This window comes from Emys orbicularis, chromosome 2, assembly GCF_028017835.1.
Source record: "Emys orbicularis isolate rEmyOrb1 chromosome 2, rEmyOrb1.hap1, whole genome shotgun sequence".
NCBI lineage: Eukaryota > Metazoa > Chordata > Testudines > Emydidae > Emys > Emys orbicularis.
Window position 1 is genome coordinate 112,196,314 of NC_088684.1, and position 20,494 is coordinate 112,216,807.

Here is a 20,494-nt window from a genome sequence, read left to right on the forward strand (position 1 = left end):
CTGATGGCATTGGAACAAAATATGCTGCTATGTTCTTTCAATGGCAGCCAGCTTCCATATTATAGTTAAATGGATTACAGTAGGATTTCTTGAATTTAGAAAAGCTGCATTTTTATCTGCCGGGATCAGTACAGGCCCTTGCTGGAGTTTTCAGGTGAATTTCAGGTCTCTGGGGGCATGGAGTGTCTGTTCCAATTGCTGTGGGCGGGGAGGGGGTGAGAAGTGGGAGCCAAGCAATTTTTGCCAGTGGTTTCTCCATTAGGGTCAGTGGATCTAAGAAAAAGACACCAGGGAGTTTCTTGACTTATTTATGAATTCTTAATTGTTTCATATCTGTAGTTTAAACAAAATATGTAACTGTGTAGGGTGATAAAGTTTTGTTGCTTCTTGTTTGGATGACCCATATAACTCAACCATGGCATCACAACTCATAGGTAATGTCCTCAGGCCATATTTGAAATACCATTTAAAGCACACCACCGTTTTTCCTCGCCCCGGTCATCTGTGTAGCAGCATGTATAAATACCAATTTAACATTTTAAGGAAACGTTAGACTCTTCATGTTATAAACACTAAATTGATAAGCTCAGACAAATGCATTAGATGTTACGGCCTTTTTTCTAACTGAGCAAAAAATACCTTTACCACTAAGGGAAAACTCTTAATTAAATCATCATGCTTTTCTCATCTACTAACTAACTGAGAGATCAGGACACTGCCAGCAATGACGACAAACTTTGTTGTCCACATTGTTCTACATCAGAAGCGATCCCTACTGTAGTTTACTTTCAATGTGTGTTGGAAAAATACAACTGACAATCCTGCTAATCTTTATTAAAATTACGTCTAGCGTGGATACCTGTTAGTTGATTACTGTCCTCACTCTGCCAGTTCTGGTCATGCCTAGTAGGGGAGAGGAGAAACGTGTGGACTGAAGTTGTATTGGCAGGAAAATGGCAAACTGAAATTCAATTTGTGTAAACATCTGTTGTCAAGGCAATTGAGATCACCATTCTCTTCAAAGTACTTGCCTAGAGAATTTTTCCATAAATGTTTCACTTCAATTACAAAGTTCCTGCTTTCTTGGCTTGAAGTTCCATATATTCCAAAAGCTATATGGGCATAGTTCTGTGTTTGTTTGTAGTATAGTAGCATGTCCCTAGTGTGAGAGGAACATTCTGCTGCCAGGATACTAACTTTTTTCACTGTAGTCATTGTTTGGCCTTCATATATGTATATTTTGGTCAAGTAATCAGTCAGGCAATTGGGAGGAAAAGATGTATGCTTAGAGTTCAACAGGCTCCTCCTAGCCTCAAATATCTCACTGGTGTAGCTAAGAAAAGGTGTTGATAGTCACCCTAAAATAAGTTTATTTTTAAAAAGTTAATGTTGTTGGTCACTTCTCTCACACAATGTAAACCCTATTGCCCTCTGGAGTGGATCATTGATAGTGGTGTTTTGGTTTCTCAGTGAAGTGTGGCAGTGCAGTGGGGTATGCTTGCGTAAACAAGGGCTGTCCAGAAAACTCTAATTTTCCCACTTGGCAGGGATGCAGCCCTTGAGGAATTCTAGGGCTAGAAACCATAAATTATGATTGTAAGAAGAATCCTGAGGAAAGCTAGAGCATAAGAAAATGAGATGCAAAAAGACTTACCTTACTCCTACATATGCCCTTAGAACAATTTTCTAACTATACTAATTTGAATGCTAAAAGCTTTAGGGAAATAATTTTGCAGGGAACTAACCTTTTAACTAAAGCAACTACCAAATATTACATACTCTAGTGTTCCTTTTTGCAATACAGTTTTTGTCTCCTAAAAGTAGCTTAGAAAACAATATGCTCCACAGGCCAAATTCCACGTTGTTCTACTCTGATATTAAACCACAGTAACTTCATTGTAGTCAAATGTAATGTACTACTATAATTCAGATACACTGTTATACCAGTGAGCAGTTGATATTGCATCAGTATATAAAATATTGAGGCATGAGGCAGTATCAAGACACACAAATGACAACATGTTATGTTGGTACACTGTATTTACTTAAATGTTTTCTGCAGCTCAATTCAGTGTTGTTTCTACTTTTACCGGTCTCTGAGAATGGGGGAATATTTCCCGGCTGTGATAAATTTCTCTGTGCAGTAGGGTTCATTATAGCGATTTAAAAATAAATTTTACTTCTTCTATAGTACCTGATATTGGCTACTGCTAGGAGCAGAATAATGGATCAGACGGACTAATGAGCTGATTTCCATGTTCCTGTCATGTGTTAATGCCACTGATGTTCAAATTATATAGGGTTTGCGTACTACACAGTTTTTATTCTTTATCAGTTCTTTGTCTAGATAGAAGATCTCTTTTGAACTAATTTGTTTAGATCCTTCCAGTAAATGTTTCCTTTCCATTATCATTTTCTCTAGGATGACAGTGATGGGATTCCATGGTCAGAGGAGAGGGTGGTACGAAAGGTCCTTTACTTATCTCTAAAGGAGTTCAAAAATGCACAGAAGAGGCAACATGGTGACGGCATTAATGGGAGTCTCAAGACTGTGAATGGTAAGTCTCTTCTCTGGTTCAACTGGAAGAGTTCTGTCATTTTAAGTGTAATGCTAGTTTTAAGAAGCAAGAAGACAATACATAGGTTGGCAAACACATTGTCCTTTTGATCGGCACAATTTAGGAGAACTTGGATATTGAATGCTTAAGGGGTTCACTTTACCTGTACTGACTCTTGTCCCCAACAAACTGTGTAGACCCGGGGCGCCATAAAAGCGGGATACTGAGGTCATGTCTACACTAAAACCTTTGGTCGACCCAAGTTATGTCAGTGTATGTCACTGCCGGAGTTAGCGTGTTTCTTATGCGCATGCTTGCTTGGCCGCTTGTGTCAGTGCTGCACGTACTCACAGGAATGCTTGTGTCAATGCAAACTGTGTTGCACAATGGATAGGTAACTCACTGAGCCATGTGCCACCATCCAGCACAATGCCTTTTGGGAAATGTTCACAAATTGTTGTGGGGCAGAAATGAGTCGCACAGGGATCAAGTTCCCATCATGCAACTTTCTCCACCCCATAATGGAGGCATGTGGGCAGAAGTGGGGGAGAAGGGAGGTGAAAATAGAGAAGTGTGGCTGAGGTTGGAAAGAGTTTAATTTTCATCTTTGTCATTAAGCCCTTTGGCCAATGAAGGAATGGTTTCACAGTCTCTCAGTACTCTTGCTCTCTCTCTTTGAGTAAGAAAGATGTGATACCTTCAGAGGAGAGTATAAAATGTGGCTTTTCTGGGCTCATTCAGTGATACACGACCCTTCCTTAAATAGGCTTTATCATGCTGGGTTGAAAATGGAAAATGACTGACAGTGTTCAAGTTTCTGGGAAAGTTTGTGTTTCTCTCTTCACTGACAAAAGCTGATAGGTTTCTTTGTAGAGGCTTAGTGCAGATGCTTGTCAGCATATGAATAACTGTACATGCACTAATACATTAAAGCAACAGCTGGGTGCTTACTTGGTGGATTATTCATATTTGTATGCAGCTTCCATTTTTGACATGGTGAATCAAATTTCACTGGAGTCTCTGAGAAGCTGACTTATTCCCGGGGAGGCAGACACTAGTGGAATACCTAGATAGGGGTTCTCACAATGTGGGTTGGGACCCCTTAGGGGGTCACAAGGTTATTATATGGAGGATTGTGAGCTGTAAGCCTCCACCCGAAACCCCACTTTGCATCCAGCCTTTATAATGGTGTTAAATATATAAAAAAGTGTTTTTAACTTATAAGGGGGTCGCACTCAGAGGCTTGCTATGTGAAAGGGGTCACCAGTACAAAAGTTTGAGAAACACTGACCTAGATGGCTGGATAGATAGATACAGACTGTGTATGTTTAAGTTATTGCATCAGATAAATAGCCTCTTCAATGTGATTAAGGAATACCCTCTGACTGTTGAGGTCAGTAATAATATCAAATACTAATCTGAAGGGAAGGGTCACTCTAGCTTTAGCCGCAAGTCACTAATAAGCTTGAAGGTGTATGCAAAACAGTGTTGGCTTTCTTTTTTCTCCAGCACTTCTGCTGCATTGATCATCTGTCAAGCATGATTTTTTTTTTTTTTTTTAAAGTTTCTTACTCCATTGTGGGGGTTTTCTTTAGTCAAAGCAAAAAAAATGTATAGGCGTGAAGCACAGTAATTGTGTGTTAGAAAGCTTTGATGGTGTGCCAGGTTACAGGATGGCTGAGGGTTTTATGGTGTCTGGTTTCTCCAAAGGCAGCCTAGATGAAAACTGAGTTGGCTGGGAATGCTCTTTCAATGCAGGTACCAGACACGGAGTATGCCATAGTCTTGTCTGGCAATGACATGGCCTATGTCTTCAGAATATGCCTCACTAATTTGTTATTTTATAATACAATCTCCCCCTCCACAAACATGGGTGACTAAGGGTATGTCTTCACTGCAGCTGGAGTGGTAATTTCCAGCTCAGATAGATGTATGCACCCTAGCTTTGATTGAGCTAGCATGCTAAAAAGAGCTGCGTAGCTACACTAACGCAGGTGGTAGCAGGAGCTAGCCACACAAGTATGTACCTAGGGTCTTGGACAGCATTGTACTCTGGTGGCTCGCCCATGCTGCCACCCTTGCCGTTGTGGCTACGTTGCCAGTTTTAGTGTTCTAGTTTGATCAAAGCTAGTGGATGTTCATCTGCTGGAGCTGGAAATTGAAACTTCAGCTGAAGTATAGATATGCCCTACTTTTTTTTCTGAGCCAGAAGGGCTTCCTTTCTAATTCCTTTCTGTTAATGAAATGTTTCACTAGGTGTTCAGCTGCAGAGCTGTTGCATTTAAGGAAGGCACTGTCCTTCACTGGATCTGTTTAACCACCACCATTTAAAAGAAAGGTGAGGTTTTGTGAAAGGGAGAAAGGGTCTGATGTGGAGGAAAAGATATTTAAGAATATATTCATGACACTCCATTTTTTTTTTTAAATATGGCCACATACATTAATTTAAATTTAAAACTCTTACGATGTGGGGAATAAGGAAATGCAGATCATACTTAATTTTCACGAGGTTACTATGCAGTGGTGAGAAAATGTTGTGACTGTGTTGGAGAGAAATGTTGTGATAGGGATAAACCTTAGAACCCCTTTGAGAGTTGATTGGGGTTGTTCAAGAGTTGTGTGGCATAGGTCCTATATGGGAGAGAATTTGGTGTTACTTCTTTTTATATGCATGAGACATAATTTTCAATCTTGGAGACCAAAAGTCAGGGACCTAAATGAGGTCCTGATTTTACAGAGATGTTGAACACTATCCACTCCCGATGACTTCAATGGGAATCTGTCTTCAATGGGAGCTACATGTGCTCAGCATTTATAGAAAGGAGGCCCCTTATTAAGTGCCTGAATGTTGTTTTATGTACTTAAATTTGAAAGATACAGCCTTCACTCCAGCACTATAAAATCATGGTATTGCTCTTACCAGGTGGTGCAGGCAGTGGAGAGCATCCTCCAGCAAACTGCAAAAGTCAGGTATCTGGAAGCAGAAAGCAGACTCTGATACCATGAGATCAAGCTTCTATGCTCATTATAGAGCAACAGATTGTCATCAAGCACTTCTAGGTATTCAGAATTCCATTGCGGGTAGATGAGGACCCCAAGTTAGATTATCATAGCAATGGTGCCAATGTCCAGATTGCCAGGAGATTTCCCAATATCTCCCCTTCTTTTTAGAAATATGATGGGCATGCAACCTATAGTATATTTTTATCCCTAGTAAGTTCTGTGTGATGGAGGAAGGGGCAAAGGAAACATTCAATAACCTCATGCAGCCACTGTTTCTAAAAATTTTTTTATGGATTACAAATTGTTAGCCACAAACAAGCCCTCAAAAAGAATTAAAACCAGTGTGAGCTGTAGTATACATACTGTTTTGGCAGCTGGAACCATTTACTTCACCATTTTAGCTGCCTGTGTGAAAAGCAGATCCAGTAGAAATGGACCCATCTATGGGAGCCTACATCTGCAGTAGGGCTTGTATTGGTTCTACCTAGAGGACACTGACAGACAGTTAATTAGGCTGTGTGTGTATAATACAAGACTCTTAAATGAAAACATTGATGTAATTATTTTTGTTTAAAATAGTCTTTAAAATACTGAAAGCTGAATTGTATTAACGCCTCTACCCTGTCCCCATATCACTGATAAAGAAATCACAGTGGATAGTTATTTCTAAAACAAACCTTGCTTTTTCAGTTTATTGCAGAATCCCTGGTGTTTGTCTGGTCCTGGTTAGTGTTCAGTAGTTTCCTTAAGGACTGACTTCCTCATCATACCTTTTTCTTTAGCTCATTTTTTGTCCCTGTTAGTAATTAGTTAAAAAAATTATTTTGTACACTTTGCGTTTGTCTTCGTGCCCTTCTTACAACACTCCCCTCCCCCAATACTTAACCAGTAGGCATTTTAGAGGGAAGGATATAGGAAGCTGCTGAAACATACTATATCAGTATGTTTATGATGACTCTAAATATTCAGAGTATAGAATGACCCACTATCCTTTTTGGTACAATATACCTTTTGTTCACTAGGTTCTCTTCCAACATGTGGGAACAAAAAATCAGAATAGGATGTTTCTATAAGTTGTCAGGAAACCCTTTGTAGAACTAAATGGGATACTTTATCTCAGATTATAGTAACGATTTTGCACACTGAAAAACCCAAAGGGGACCTGTACTGTGATTTTGATTATTATTGTCTGTTATTTGGATTACAATTTTAATAATAGAGACTGGTGTGTTTGGGATTGAGATACCAATTTTTAGTAGTCCTCTTGTAAGAGGAAAACTACAGTAGTTCTCATTGAAATAGTTTTCTTACGTAGCTTTAAATGTGAAATATGGCTGTAAAAGAAAAAAAGATTTAATTATTGCTTGCATTGTGTTTACAAGAGTGAATTCAGAACCCTTAAAAGAGTAGCTCATAAACCAAACTTTTATGACCTTTTACAATCCTATTTTTAGATTTTTTTTGTTTATGGTAACATTACCTTCAAAAACGATAAAAGTCCAAAGAATTTTTTTCTGTTAAGATGATCAGTAATAGTATACTATAAAGACGATGAGGTAGTCATTTTGCAGACAGCAGAAATACTCCAATGTTCATAAAATTTGTCACTAACCTTAGGTTTGTCCCATAAAGCTGATGAATGAAATAGACTCCAAATATGCTAGCCCAATATATTCTCCCAAACTTGTGTATAAACATGACCTAGTTGATGAATTTGTAAGCATGAGGATGAGTTCTGGTTGGTGTTGGGCCTGGAGATACAAAACCTTCATGTATTTTTCTCTATAAATCTTCAGTCTGCTTCTTGGTTTACTGAGTGTAGTATGCCTGCTGTTCTGGTGGAATATTAATTTTTCTCCCCTTTACATATGTGGTTGTTAGATGAGTTCTGCCCCAAAGAGCTTACTTTTTGTGCATGCGTATATTTGTACAGCACCTAACACAAAGAGGTCCTGGTCCAGACGGGTTCCTAGGTGCTACAGTAATACAAATAGTAACAATCAATTTTTAAATAAAAATACAACATAATACAGCACACTTAAGGACCATAAGGCCATTATGGAGAAACTAAATGAATTCCTCGCGTCAGTCTTCACGGTTGAGGATGTGAGGGAGATTCCCAAACCAGAGCCATTCTTTTTAGGTGGCAAATCTGAGGAACTGTCCCAGATTAAGGTGTCATTAGAGGAGCTTTTGGAACAAATTGATAAACTAAACAGTAATAAGTCACCAGGACCAGATGGTATTCACCCAAGAGTTCTGAAGGAACTCAAATGTGAAATTGCAGGACTACTAACTATAGTCTATAACCTATCATTTAAATCCGCTTATGTACGAAATGACTGGAGGATAGCTAATGTGACGCCAATTTTTAAAAAAGGCTCCAGAGGTAACCCCGGCAATTACAGGCCATTAAGCCTGACTTTAGTACCGGGCAAGCTGGTTGAACCTATGGGAAAGAACAAAATTGTCAGACACATAGATGAAAATAATTTGTTGGGGAATAGTCAACATGATTTTTGTAAAGGGAAATCGTGCCACACCAATCTACTAGAATTCTTTGAGGGGGTCAACAAGCATGTGGACAAGGGGGATCCAGTGGATGTAGTGTATTTAGATTTTCAGAAAGCTTTTAACAAGGTCCCTCACCAAAGGCTCTTAAGCAAAGTAAGCAATCATGGGATAAGACGAAAGGTTCTCTCATGGATTGGTAACTGGTTAAAAGATAGGAAACAAAGGGTAGGAATAAATGGTCAGTTTCCAGAATAGAGAAAGGTAAATAGTGGTGTCCCCAAGGGGTCTGTACTGGGTCCAGTCCTATTTAATATATTCATAAATGATCTGGAAAAAGGGGTAAACAGTGAAGTGGCAAAATTTGCAGATGATGCAAAACTACTCAAGATAGTTAAGTCCCAGGCAGAGTGCAAAGAACCACAGAAGGATCTCTCAAAACTGGGTGACTGGGCAACAAAATGGAAGATGAAATTCAGTGTTGATAAATGCAAAGTAATGCACACTGGAAAACATAATCCCAACTATACATATAAAATGATGGGGTCTAAATTAGTTGTTACCACTCAAGAAAAGATCTTGGAGTCATTGAGTCCGATAGTTCTCTGAACGTCCACTCAATGTGCAGTGGCAGTCAAAAAAGTGAACAGAACATTAGGAATCATTAAGAAAGGGATAGATAATAAGACAGAAAATATCATATTGCCTCTCTATATAAATCCATCTAAAAAAAGATATATTGGATTTGGAAAATGTTCAGAAAAGGGCAACAAAAATCATTAGGACTATGGAATGGCTGCCATATGAGGGGAGATTACAGCTTGGAAAAAGAGATGACTTAAGGGGGGATATGATCGAGGTCTATAAAATCATGACTGGTGTGGAGAAAGTAAATAAGGAAGTGTTATTTACTCCTTCTCATAACACAAGAACTAGGGGCCACCAAATGAAATTAATAGGCAGCAGGTTTAAAACAAACAAAAGGAAGTATTTTTTCACACAACGCACAGTCATCCTGTGGAACTCCTTGCCAGAGGATGTTGTGAAGGCCAAGACTATAACAGGGTTCAAAAAAGAACTAGATTAATTCATGGAGGATAGGTCCATCAATGGCTATTAGCAAGGATGGGCAGGGATGGTGTCCCTAGCCTCTGTTTGCCAGAAGCTGGGAATGGGCTACAGGGGATGGATCCATTTGATGATTACCTATTCTGTTCATTCCCTCTGAGGCACCTGGCATTGGCCACTGTCAGAAGACAGGATACTGGGCTAGATGGACCTTCGGTCTGACCAAGTATAGCCGTTCTTATAATTAATGCCCAAGCCTAACTGAAGTGCATTGGTACAATTCAATATAACTCACTATCCGCCAACAAGACAATTAAGTATATCAGTCTAGAATATTATTATACATTTTCTACCTCCATATCTGTCTAACTGCCAGGTCCAAAAAGCAGGATACACAAATAGTTTAGAGTTACAAATAATTTGGGATGCACTTATTTCTGACAGATAACTTTTATGTAGAATCTGTGTGTACAACCTCTGCAAACACAACAAAGGTATTATGATAAAGGTGAAGCAGAATCATACTCTGTATATATTAGGAGTCTTTGGGGGCAGTCTCTTAAGACAGAATGCTGTCCAATAAGGGTGACCTCTTTTATTGGTTTCTAAATTAACTATGCATGTTCGAAGAGAGAATATTTACTAAGGCTGTCAAATGATTAAAAAAATTAATTGTGTTGTTAAACAATAATAGAATACCATTTATTTAAATATTTTTGGATGTTTTCTACGTTTTTCAAATATATTGATTTCAATTACAACACAGAATACAAAGTGTACAGTGCTCACTTTATATTTATTTTTATTACAAATATTTGCACTGTAAAAAACAAAAGAAATAGTATTTTCAGTTCACCCAATACAAGTACTGTAGTGCAATCTCTTCATTGTGAAAGTTTAACTTACAAATGTAGAATTATGTACAAAAAAAAATGCATTCAAAAATAAAACAATGTAAAACGTTAGAACCTACAAGTCCACTCAGTCCTACTTCTTGTTCAGCCAATGCTTAGAGAAACAAGTTTGTTTACATTTACAGGAGATAATGCTGCCAGCTTCTTATTTACAATGTCACCTGAAAGTGAGAACAGGCATTCACATGGCACTGTTGTAGCCGGCGTTGCAAGATATTTACGTGTCAGATGAGAGAGATTCATATGTCCCTTCATGCTTCAACCACCATTCCAGAGGACGTGCTGATAATGGGTTCTGCTCGATAACGATCCAAAGTAGTGTGGCCTGATGCAGGCTCATTTTCATCATATGAGTCAGATGCCACCAGCAGAAGGTTGATTTTCTTTTTTTGGTGGTTCGGGTTCTGTACTTTCGAGTGTTGCTCTTCTAAGACTTCTGAAAGCATACTCCACACCTTGTCCCTCTCAGATTCTGGAAGGCGCTTCAGATTCTTAAACCTTGGGTCGAGTGCTGTAACTACCTTTAGAAATCTCACATTGGTACCTTCTTTGCGTTTTGTCAAATCTGCAGTGAAAGTGTTCTTAAAACGAACAATATGTGCTGGGTCATCATCCGAGACTGCTATAACATGAAATATATGGCAGATTTCGGGTAAAACAGAGCAGGAGACATACAGTTCTCCCCCAAGGAGTTCAGTCACAAATTTAATTAACATTATTTTTTTAACGAGCGTCATCAGCATGGAAGCGTCCTCTGGAATGGTGGCTGAAGCATGAAGGGGCATACAAATGTTTAGCAGATCTGTCCTGTAAATACCTTGCAATGCCGGCTACAAAAGTGCCATGCGAATGCCTGTTCTCACTTTCAGGTGACACTGTAAATTCATTACAGTAACAGTATTTCAAAATCCTAATCTAATGAATAATAGTTACAGTGCAGTTCTACTCTGAACAGTTTTTGTTTTTATTTTTAACAAATTATGTTGGTTCCCATTTTTGTCACACTGACTGATTTAATATCACACCTTTTCAGTTTAAAGATGCAATTATTTTTCTAACTGCCAAGCTCTCTGAGACTGGGCTCTGAGAATAAAGATGGGTTTTTTCTACTTTATCCATCATCACCGGTTTTATAAAGACCCTACAGGCCAAACTGTGCCCTCAGTGACACCTGCACAATGCCACTGTGTTCAAATGATGCCTTTGCAACTTAAATTTTATGTCTGGTGACAGTACAAGGAAATGAGAGGAACCTTTTTTAAAAGACTACCACTCCCCCTATCCCCCAGTTCATTTCCCCCCCCCCCCCACACACACACCTAAAAGATGCAGAAAACACTGTGACTCATTACCTTGTTGCGTCTCTTTCTAACTATGAAACATTGTACAGACCTTTGAAAATAGCTGCTATTATACCTCTGTGTGTTTATAGTCAGTGACTCTAAAAATATCACTCTGCTACAATTATCCACTGCCAACTATGGATGATGGGGGGTGGGGAAGATGATATATAAATTGTAAAGTTCTAAGATCTTGAAGTAAAGGGTAACCCGAAACAATCCGTACAGTTCACTGAATATAGATAGTACTCCCTTTTGTTTATTAACTCTATTAATATGAAATGTAAAACGTACACCTCTACCCCGATATAATGCTGTCTTCGGGAGGCAAAAAATCTTACTGCGTTTATAGGTGAAACCGCGTTATATCGAACTTGCTTTGATCCACCGGAGTGCACATCCCTCCCCCCCCCCCCCCCCTGCTCCCCCGGGATCACAGCTTTACCGCATTCTATCCAAATTTGTGTTATATCGGGTCGCGTTATATCGAGGTAGATGTGTATTTTGTTTAAGTTTTTCTTATGTATCAAGCACATTTAAGGTAGTTTTATTTAACCATTTTAAAATGCTGGTTTGTGCATTGTTAATTTTAAGTTTCATTCAAACAGAAGTTGACAAATCTCAAGTAAAAAATTAATCATTTAGTAAAATAAACACATAATTAAGCATTTTCTAACATAGTAAGAATTAAGAAACTGTTAAATGTAAATTAAGCTACAGAATTGCTAAAATAAATGTCTGTAGATATAGGGTATCCTCCTGGTTAGTGTTTAAAAAAAAAAAAAAAAAAAAAAGCACCAAATTTAGGTACAAATCAACATGTTTTAATGATTATCAATCGACAAGATTCAACCTTTTTTTAGGAAAATAACTGGAAATTACAAATGCAAAACAAAATTAAAATGGATGATTTAGATCAAGGTTTCCTGTTTGTTGATTTAAATCAGGATTAAAACCGGTGGTTTAAATTGCTTGGATTTAAATCAATCAATCCACCGTTGCCCACAACAGAAAACAAAAGTGTATTCCAGATCCAGGGTAATATCTGCTTCAGTTTACTGCCTAAAACATTTTTGTTGGATGCTGTCAGCAGCACAGGCCTCTGTAGTCTAGGGATGAGCAAATTATATTCTGTTCTGCCTCCTGTAGCAATAAAATTGCCAGCTAAATTCAGACTGTGGAATCTTTTTATAGGTGATGTATGCAGCAGAAATAACACAGCTTACATTTTCAGCTATGTGAGAGAGCTTGGAGTACTGTCAGAAATCTTATTCTCTATCAATTTCTGTATTTTGTGTGCTTGTTTTAGAAATCAAAACAAGATATCACTTCTTCTCTAGATTTGCTTTTCTGATTACTGTCATGCTGTCCATTCAGTTCTGTATCTGAATATGCACAGGTTTAGCATACCTTGAATTAATCCTACAAAGATGTTTGACAGCATATATATAATTGCTAGATAATCTGACTAGTTACTCTTCCTGTTATAAAACCTAACACCAGGGTCTGAAAAACACTCGTTTCTTTGGCAGGCAGATAGGTCTGTTTTATACAGATTGTAGGTGACTGGATTTCCTCAGGATATTGAAAATCAGAAAGATCTGCTTAGAGCATCAGTCTTCAAAATCCGACAACTTGGGATCTATGGAATGCTTTCTGATGAAGTGTAGAGAACTGGCTGGTCCCATGGTGCTGGCTGCTTTTCCGTATTCCCAGGTGCTAAATTGCATTAAAAGAAGCCAAAATTACAGTAAATGCATAATAAAGTAAACAGTTGCTACAGGGGTGTTATGGGATTGCAAATGAGAGAGGAGGTGGTCCACTACAAAATCTATCTAGTAAGCTGCAGTTCACACTATGAAAAAGATTTGAAGTCCCCTGTTTTAGTGTATGCAGGGCCGGTCCACAACATTTTGGCATCTGAGGCGGGGAGCTCAAATGATACCCCTATACCCCCTCACTTGGGCCAAAACTTTGAAAGGTCTCAATTCTGCCTTCTTCCTGTTCTACTCCTCTCATGGTACTGCTCTGCTAATAAAGGAGAACTAACAATTTAAAATGCTTTGTTCAAAAATTTTAAGTAACACTTAACTTTCAAACGCCTGAACAGCAAATGTAACTTTTTTTGTCTGCATAGTAAACACTGGCATTTTTATCTGTTTGAATAATCAAAGCGGTGCTTTCTGTGCCTTCTTGGTTGCAAAGATTTGAACTGCTTCCTGAAGATCCACAGTGTGGGCCAGCTCATGCTCTATTGAGATGGTTGCAAGGCTGACCAGCCTCTCCTGTGTCATTGTGGAGTGTAGATGTGTTTTTATTAACTTCAGCTTGGAGAAGCTGCGTTCTCCACTGGCAACTGTTACAGGAAGTGTTAGAAGTATGCGCAGAGCAACAAAAGCATTTGGAAAGAGGGTGGTCATCTTATTTGTGCGCACATATTCCAGAACAGCCTTTGGAGTTGATCCTGCTGAAATGTATCTTGAAAGGGCTTTCAGTTCATCACCTAAATCACTTGCATCAATATCGCGCATGTCATCATGTGTCAACACTGTCTCTAGTGCCCTTCATTGCTGGTGTAGGTCGTCTTCAGGTATAGTGAGGAGTTTTGGAATATCATACAACATCCAAAATATACTGCTGTGTTCCTTGAGCTGCATGAAACGTTCTTCAACTGACTGTATTGCACAATCTAGCACCTGGTTAAAGAATTCAACTTTGAATTGTTGTTTAAGGTCTCTTATGGGATTATCCCATGCCTCATAATCAAAATGTCATTTTCTTCGATGACTTTTGTATTCTTGAATGGGTGGGAAAATACACCTCTACCCCGATATAACGTGACCTGATATAACACGAATTTGGATATAACGTGGTAAAGCAGGGCTCCGTGGGGGCGGGGCTGCGCACTCCAGCAGATCAAAGCAAGTTTGATATAACGCGGTTTCACCTATAACGCGGTAAGATTTTTTGGCTCCTGAGGACAGCGTTATATTTGGGTAGAGGTGTAGTTTCAGTGTGATGTTCCTCTACCAACTTCTGTGCACTCTTCAGAACGTTTTGAAATCCCTCATCTCACCGGTAAGACTATAGGTATGACTTTGCTTTGTCCAGTTGTTCCATTGCTCCAGATATATCAAGGTCAACACCTTGGAGTCTCTTGCTTACAACATTTATTTCAAACAGTATGTCATGCCACAACACCAAGCCACACAGAAATTTGAAGTTATGTTTCTGGTGATTCCATTTCCCTCTGCCACTGTTATCCCAGGAACAATTCCTGTCATATAGCATTATTCTCCATAATGGCAACTATGGCATCATCTATCTTCCCAATTTGGTGTTTGATAGGCGTTATCACCTCCACTCAACTTCCCCATCGTGTGGCACTCAGTGGTTTCAGTGTTAGAGAGGATGTTCCCAGATGATGCTTCAAAATTTGCCACCGATGCGTGGATGCAGAGAAAACTACATAGATGCTTTGAATTACATTAAATTCAGCAGCCTAACTAGAAGCTGATGCTGCATCACTGACCACCAAGTTCAATGAATGAGAACTGCATGGGACAAAAAAAGCTCGAGGGTTTAACTCTCTTGCATCCATTTTTGCACTTCTCTGTTCTTTTCTCTCATGTTGGCACCATTATCGTAGCCCTGACCTCTCATGTTGGCTATTGCAATTCCCGTATCTTCCAGCTTTTTAAGAATCACATTTGTCATACCAGCTCCTGTAGTATTATCAATGTCAATAAATTCTAGAAAATGCTCTCTGACAGTCACCGTTGTAGGGACATTTTCACTAGGTTCTGTTGTTGTTACAAAATGCACCATTAAAGTCATTCGTTCCGTATGGCTGATGTCAGGTGTGCAGTCCAGAATAACAGAGTAATATCTTGCTGACTTCAGATCTGCCACAATCTTCTGTTTGACTTTTGTTGACAGTAACTGTATGATCTCACTTTGAATTGTTTTTCCAAGGTAGTGGTGTGTGTACATTTCTTGGGTGGTGACTCTTCTTAGATGCTCCTGGAGTACAGCATCAAACTCAGCCATCAGCTCCCCAATTTTAAGGAAGTTTCCATTGTTTGGCACATACAGCTGATCTGAAGTGCCACGCAGTGCTAGGTTTTGGGTAGCAAGCATTCTCACAATGGCAATGACCTCTTCCAGAACCTTTTGCCAGTAAAGAGAGACTAATGCAATCTTCTCTTGATGCTGATCATCTATGGTGGCTTTTAACCGGAGTCTCATCTCAAGCTGTTTCCACCTATGGAATGCTCTCTGGTGATTTGCTACCTTCTCATGGCATGCCAGATTTCTAGCCAGATTTTTCCAGTCCTTTGTTCCTGTAGAACCCAATGTGGCTGAAACATTAGACTGGAAGAGTTTGCAACAAAAACAGTATGCAGCATTCTGGGTTTTTGAGTACATAAGCCATGGCCTCTCCACTTTGTCACCATTGGGGATTTCACGCCAGTAATATGTTGGATGAAAACTTCTATTTTCATTGTCTTTGGAGAACATGAAGTTTTTCACTTGCTGTGGCCCATGCACTACAAGGAAGTCCCTCAGGCTACTGCTCAAGTGGGTCCACAGTCCTGGATCATCAAAACTTAAGGAACTAAACTCAGCAGTAGCTGTTTCTTGTGCCTCCACCACACTCTTCTCTGATCTACACTTTTCTTCAGGAATGTGCATGGTTACATCCATTTGAGATGGAGAAATGGATGCTTCAGTAGCTGCCAGGTCACCTGCACTCTAACTGGAAGATCAGGCATCTCCTCACCACTCACATCCTCACTGGGGCCAGAAGGCTCACTGTGAACATTTGTGTCTGTGTATCTCAGGAGAGCTCCTTCCTGCTTAGATAGAAAAGCTTCCTTTGCTTGCTTTCTTTTTCTGAATGCTGTCCCAGAGGGGCGTTTTCTTCTTTCACCCATGACTGCTATAGTGGCTCTCAACACTCAATTGAAGGGGACAAACAAGCAGGCTGGTAGCAGGGCCTGAGTGCAGGAAGATATCAGCGTCTTAAGGGCCTAACTAGCTCCTACTACTTCAGTTGACTGCCTGTTCTTCTCAAGTGAGTTCAGGGAAGCAGCAGGAAACAGGAAGCTCCCTGAGAAGCTGGTGTTAATCAGTCCAGGTTCCTGGGGGTGCTAGAGAGGTACATAAGAGGCTCCTCCTCCTCTCTCTCCCTGCAGCTCCTGCTGCTTTCTGTTATTCCCTCTCACCTTTTCTCCTGCCTGCCTGTTATGTCTCTTGTGCCTCCTTCCTCCAGCACAGCACTCCACCATCTCTGTGCATCTAGAGCAGAGAGAATACATATGCAACAGCAGCAGACACCGTTTTCTACACTCTGGAAATCAGTTTTAATTGCACTGTTAAACAAGAGAATACTAATCGAAATTTATTTAATATTTTGGATGGTTTTTTTACGTTTTCATATATATCTTGTATTCTGTGTTGTAATTGAAATCAAAGTGTATATTTTGATTATAAATATTTGCACTGTAAAAATGATAAACAGAAGAAATAGTATTTTTCAATTCACTTCATACAAGTATTGTATTGCAATCTTTGTCCTGAAAGTGCAACTTACAAAATGTAGATTATTTTTGTTGTATAACTGCACTGAAAAACAAAACAATATAAAACTTCAGAGCCTACAAGTCCATTCAGTCCTACTTCTTGTTCAGCCAATCGCTAAAACAAACAAGTTTGTTTACATTTACAGGAGATACTGCTGCCTTCTCCTTACTTACAACGTCACCAGAATGTGAGAACAGGCATTTGCATGGCACTTTGGTAGCCAGCATTGCAAGATATTTACATGCCAGATCTGCTAAACATTCATATGCCCCTTCATGCTTCAGCCACCATTCCAGAGGACATGCTTCTATGACGTTCGTTAAAAAAATAGTGCGTTAATTAAATTCGTGACTGAACTCTTTGGGGGAGAATTGTACGTCCCCCTGCTCTGTTTTACCCACATTCTGCCATATATTTCATGTTATGGCAGTCTCGGATGATGACCTAGCACATGTTGTTGTTAGTTTTAAGAACACTTTCACTGCAGATTTGACAAAACGCAAAGAATGTACCAATGTGAGATTTCTAAAGATAGTTACAGCACTCGACCCAAGATTTAAGAATCTGAAGTGTCTTCCAAAATCTGAGAGGGACGAGGTGTGGAGCATGCTTTCAGAAGTCTTAGAAGAGCAACACTCCGATGCAGAAAGTACAGAACCCGAAGCACCAAAAAAGAAAATCAACCTTCTGGTGGTGGCATCTGACCCAGATGATGAAAATGAACATGCGTCGGTCCGCACTTCTTTGGATGGTTTTCAAGCAGAATCCGTCATCAGCATGGACACGTTTCCCCTGGAATGGTGGTTGAAGCATATGAATCTTTAGCATATGTGGTACGTAAATATCTTGCGACGCCGGCTACAACAATGCCATGCGAACACCTGTTCTCATTTTCAGGTGACACTGTAGATAAGAAGCTGGCAGCATCATCTCGCGTAAATGTAAACAAACTTGTTTCTCTAAGCATTGGCTGAACAAGAAGTAGGACTGAGTGGACTTGCAGGCTCTAAAATTTTACATTGTTTTATTTTTGGATGCAGTTTTTTGGTAAGTTCAACTTTCATGATAGAGATTGCACTACAGTACATGTATTAGGTGAATTGAAAAATACTATTTCTTTTATCTTTTTACAGTGCAAACACTTTTAATCAAAAATAAATATAAAATGAGCACTGTACACTTTGTATTCTGTGTTGTAATTGAAATCAATATATTTGAAAATGTAGAAAACATCCAAAAATATTTAAATAAATGGTATTCTCTTGCTTAACAGTGCGATTAATTGTGATTAATTTTTTTAATCACTTGACAGCCCTAAATTATATACCAAATTTTATGTTAACTTTGTAATCCAATCTTTAACAGGAGTACTGTTGATACCCTATTGGCCATCCAACGGCCTCAGTGGTCTAGTGCCAATGGTCTAACCTCAGGACACAAAACAAAGGACATAATAGATAAGAGAATAGGATGAAAGATGGGCAGGAAAATAGAGTACATTCTTTTAGCAGGGTAAACACAAAATAAAATAAACCTAGCAAGTAAATACAAATATTTTGAGTCTGATTATACCTGAGCTTGTTTGATACAATTTTAGAAAGTACCTTAGACAGTCTAAAGGAAAATGTATTTTGTGAAACAGTGTGTACAGGAAAATGTATTTTGTGAAACATTTTACACACACACGTGCACTCCTTATGTACATGATTACCTATGATTGAGCTTTTTTATTTTGAGATTAGGTTTTTTCCCCTCTCCCCTTCTCTCTCCCTCTCCCTAGGGCTTTTGCACAATGCTGCACTTTACGCAATATTTCCAAGGTATGGAGAAATAAATACATTTTCAATTTAAAAAGGTTCTTAAAATACAGGCTTCTCCCGTTCTCCTTCCCCCCCCCCCCCTTTTAAATGGAGTATTTTAGAAATGGATGACCATATACAAGTGTTAAAATTGTTGGTTGATTGAACAAAATATTCTTAGTCATTAGGCTGTGTTTAATCAGTGCAGATGTCATGTATGCTGTAAACCTGTGCAAGTCCAACACATGTAGTAAGGTGGTTTTTTGTTTTTTTTTTAAAGTACAATTTAGTGACAGATGGTTATAGCTCTATAGATGGGCACAATGAGGATTATTGCACGTTTCCTGACACAACTACCAACACACCTTATTCCTGACCCTGAAGTTCCCTCTACTACCTGTACTCCCTATTTTTGAGCTTCTCTGGAGCAGAGATTGCCAATCAACAAAGACTATGTGATGCTTTTTGCTACATGAACTAGACTCTGAGTACTACAGTAGATTGATATTGCTAAACTCACTTCAGCGACTAATCCACACGTGAAGCCGGGATTTCTGTTGTGACATGCTGGAGAATTAGTAACACTGTGAATGGCCGGCTACTTGCTGGAGTAACTGGTTGTGTAAGGAATAATAATTTTCATGTTACTATTCTACTAAATAATTAATCCAGATTCTGAACTAATTACTCCATCTTTAAAAACGAATCTAAGTAATCATTTTAGACTAACTCATTTTGGCCCTTTGTGATAATGAGACCTTATTCTCCCAATGCCTGGGAATGAATATTAAAAAGCCAAGTTCTAAATGCTAGAAAATAAACATGGAATAGGACATAGGAAAGGTTTAATCTTGGTGGTATGAACTACACCAATATAATAAACATGCATGCAGTTTTGTCTTTATTGTATGGCTAGCTCAGATTCCGGATCAAAGACCAATAGGATGTCCATTTCAAGGATTTATTGATCAAGCTATCATTTTTGGCATTCTTAATTATCTGGATTTTCATATTTTTTCCTTTTAAGTGAATTTACCATTTGTGAAAGGCATCCAGTTCATAGCAGTGTACACTAAAGTCTTTCATTTATGCACAGAACAGGATACAGAATTGGTGGGGCAGTGCAAGATCCAGCACAGTGTCTTGTCCATGTGTCCCAGACCAATTTCTAGGCCTTGAGAGTAGTTGAATTTCCCTGGTTATCAATTCTTTTACCTCCATGTCAAGATTGCCATTAAAGGTCTAATTGCAGTTTGGGCTGTGTGATGTTGAGACCAGTCTACTAAGAAGATAATTCCTTTCACATAAGCCACTGAATGGACAACATTCATTTCTTTCTTTGCTCAGAATTTCCCATGCTTTGTTCAGTATCAGATTGTGAAAGACTCCACGTCTTAAGTAGGGTTTTTTTCTTGTGTTCTCTAGTCTGTCTACATGCTAAAATGGAAAAAGGGGGGAGCTGGAAGGAGCTTGGCAGGAACATTCCTCTTAGAATCCCACAGAGGAAAGAGCCGGCAAAGATGGACCCTGTGCCTCCAAGCTCTGTTATGATTTGGGAAGCCAGGAGCTAAAAGCCAGTCATTCAGGTTCCGGTTTTCTCCTAAAGGGTTTGGCCCAATCATCCATTCTAATTTATGCCTTTTCTAATGCTGGGACCACACCACCTATTCTGTCAGTTATTCCCACACCTTTCTTGCATCACTGAGCTCTAGTCA

General features: G+C 39.1%; 1 protein-coding gene across 1 annotated transcript in view; it reads left to right on the plus strand.

Moving 5' to 3' along the window:
* The window catches only part of JARID2 (jumonji and AT-rich interaction domain containing 2), a 298,249-nt gene that overhangs the window by 114,372 nt on the left and 163,383 nt on the right, over window positions 1-20,494 (plus strand). The window contains exon 2 of the mRNA XM_065398845.1: window positions 2,423-2,558. Within this exon, the coding sequence (XP_065254917.1) occupies window positions 2,423-2,558 (136 nt within the window). The remainder of the gene's footprint in view (window positions 1-2,422; window positions 2,559-20,494) is intronic.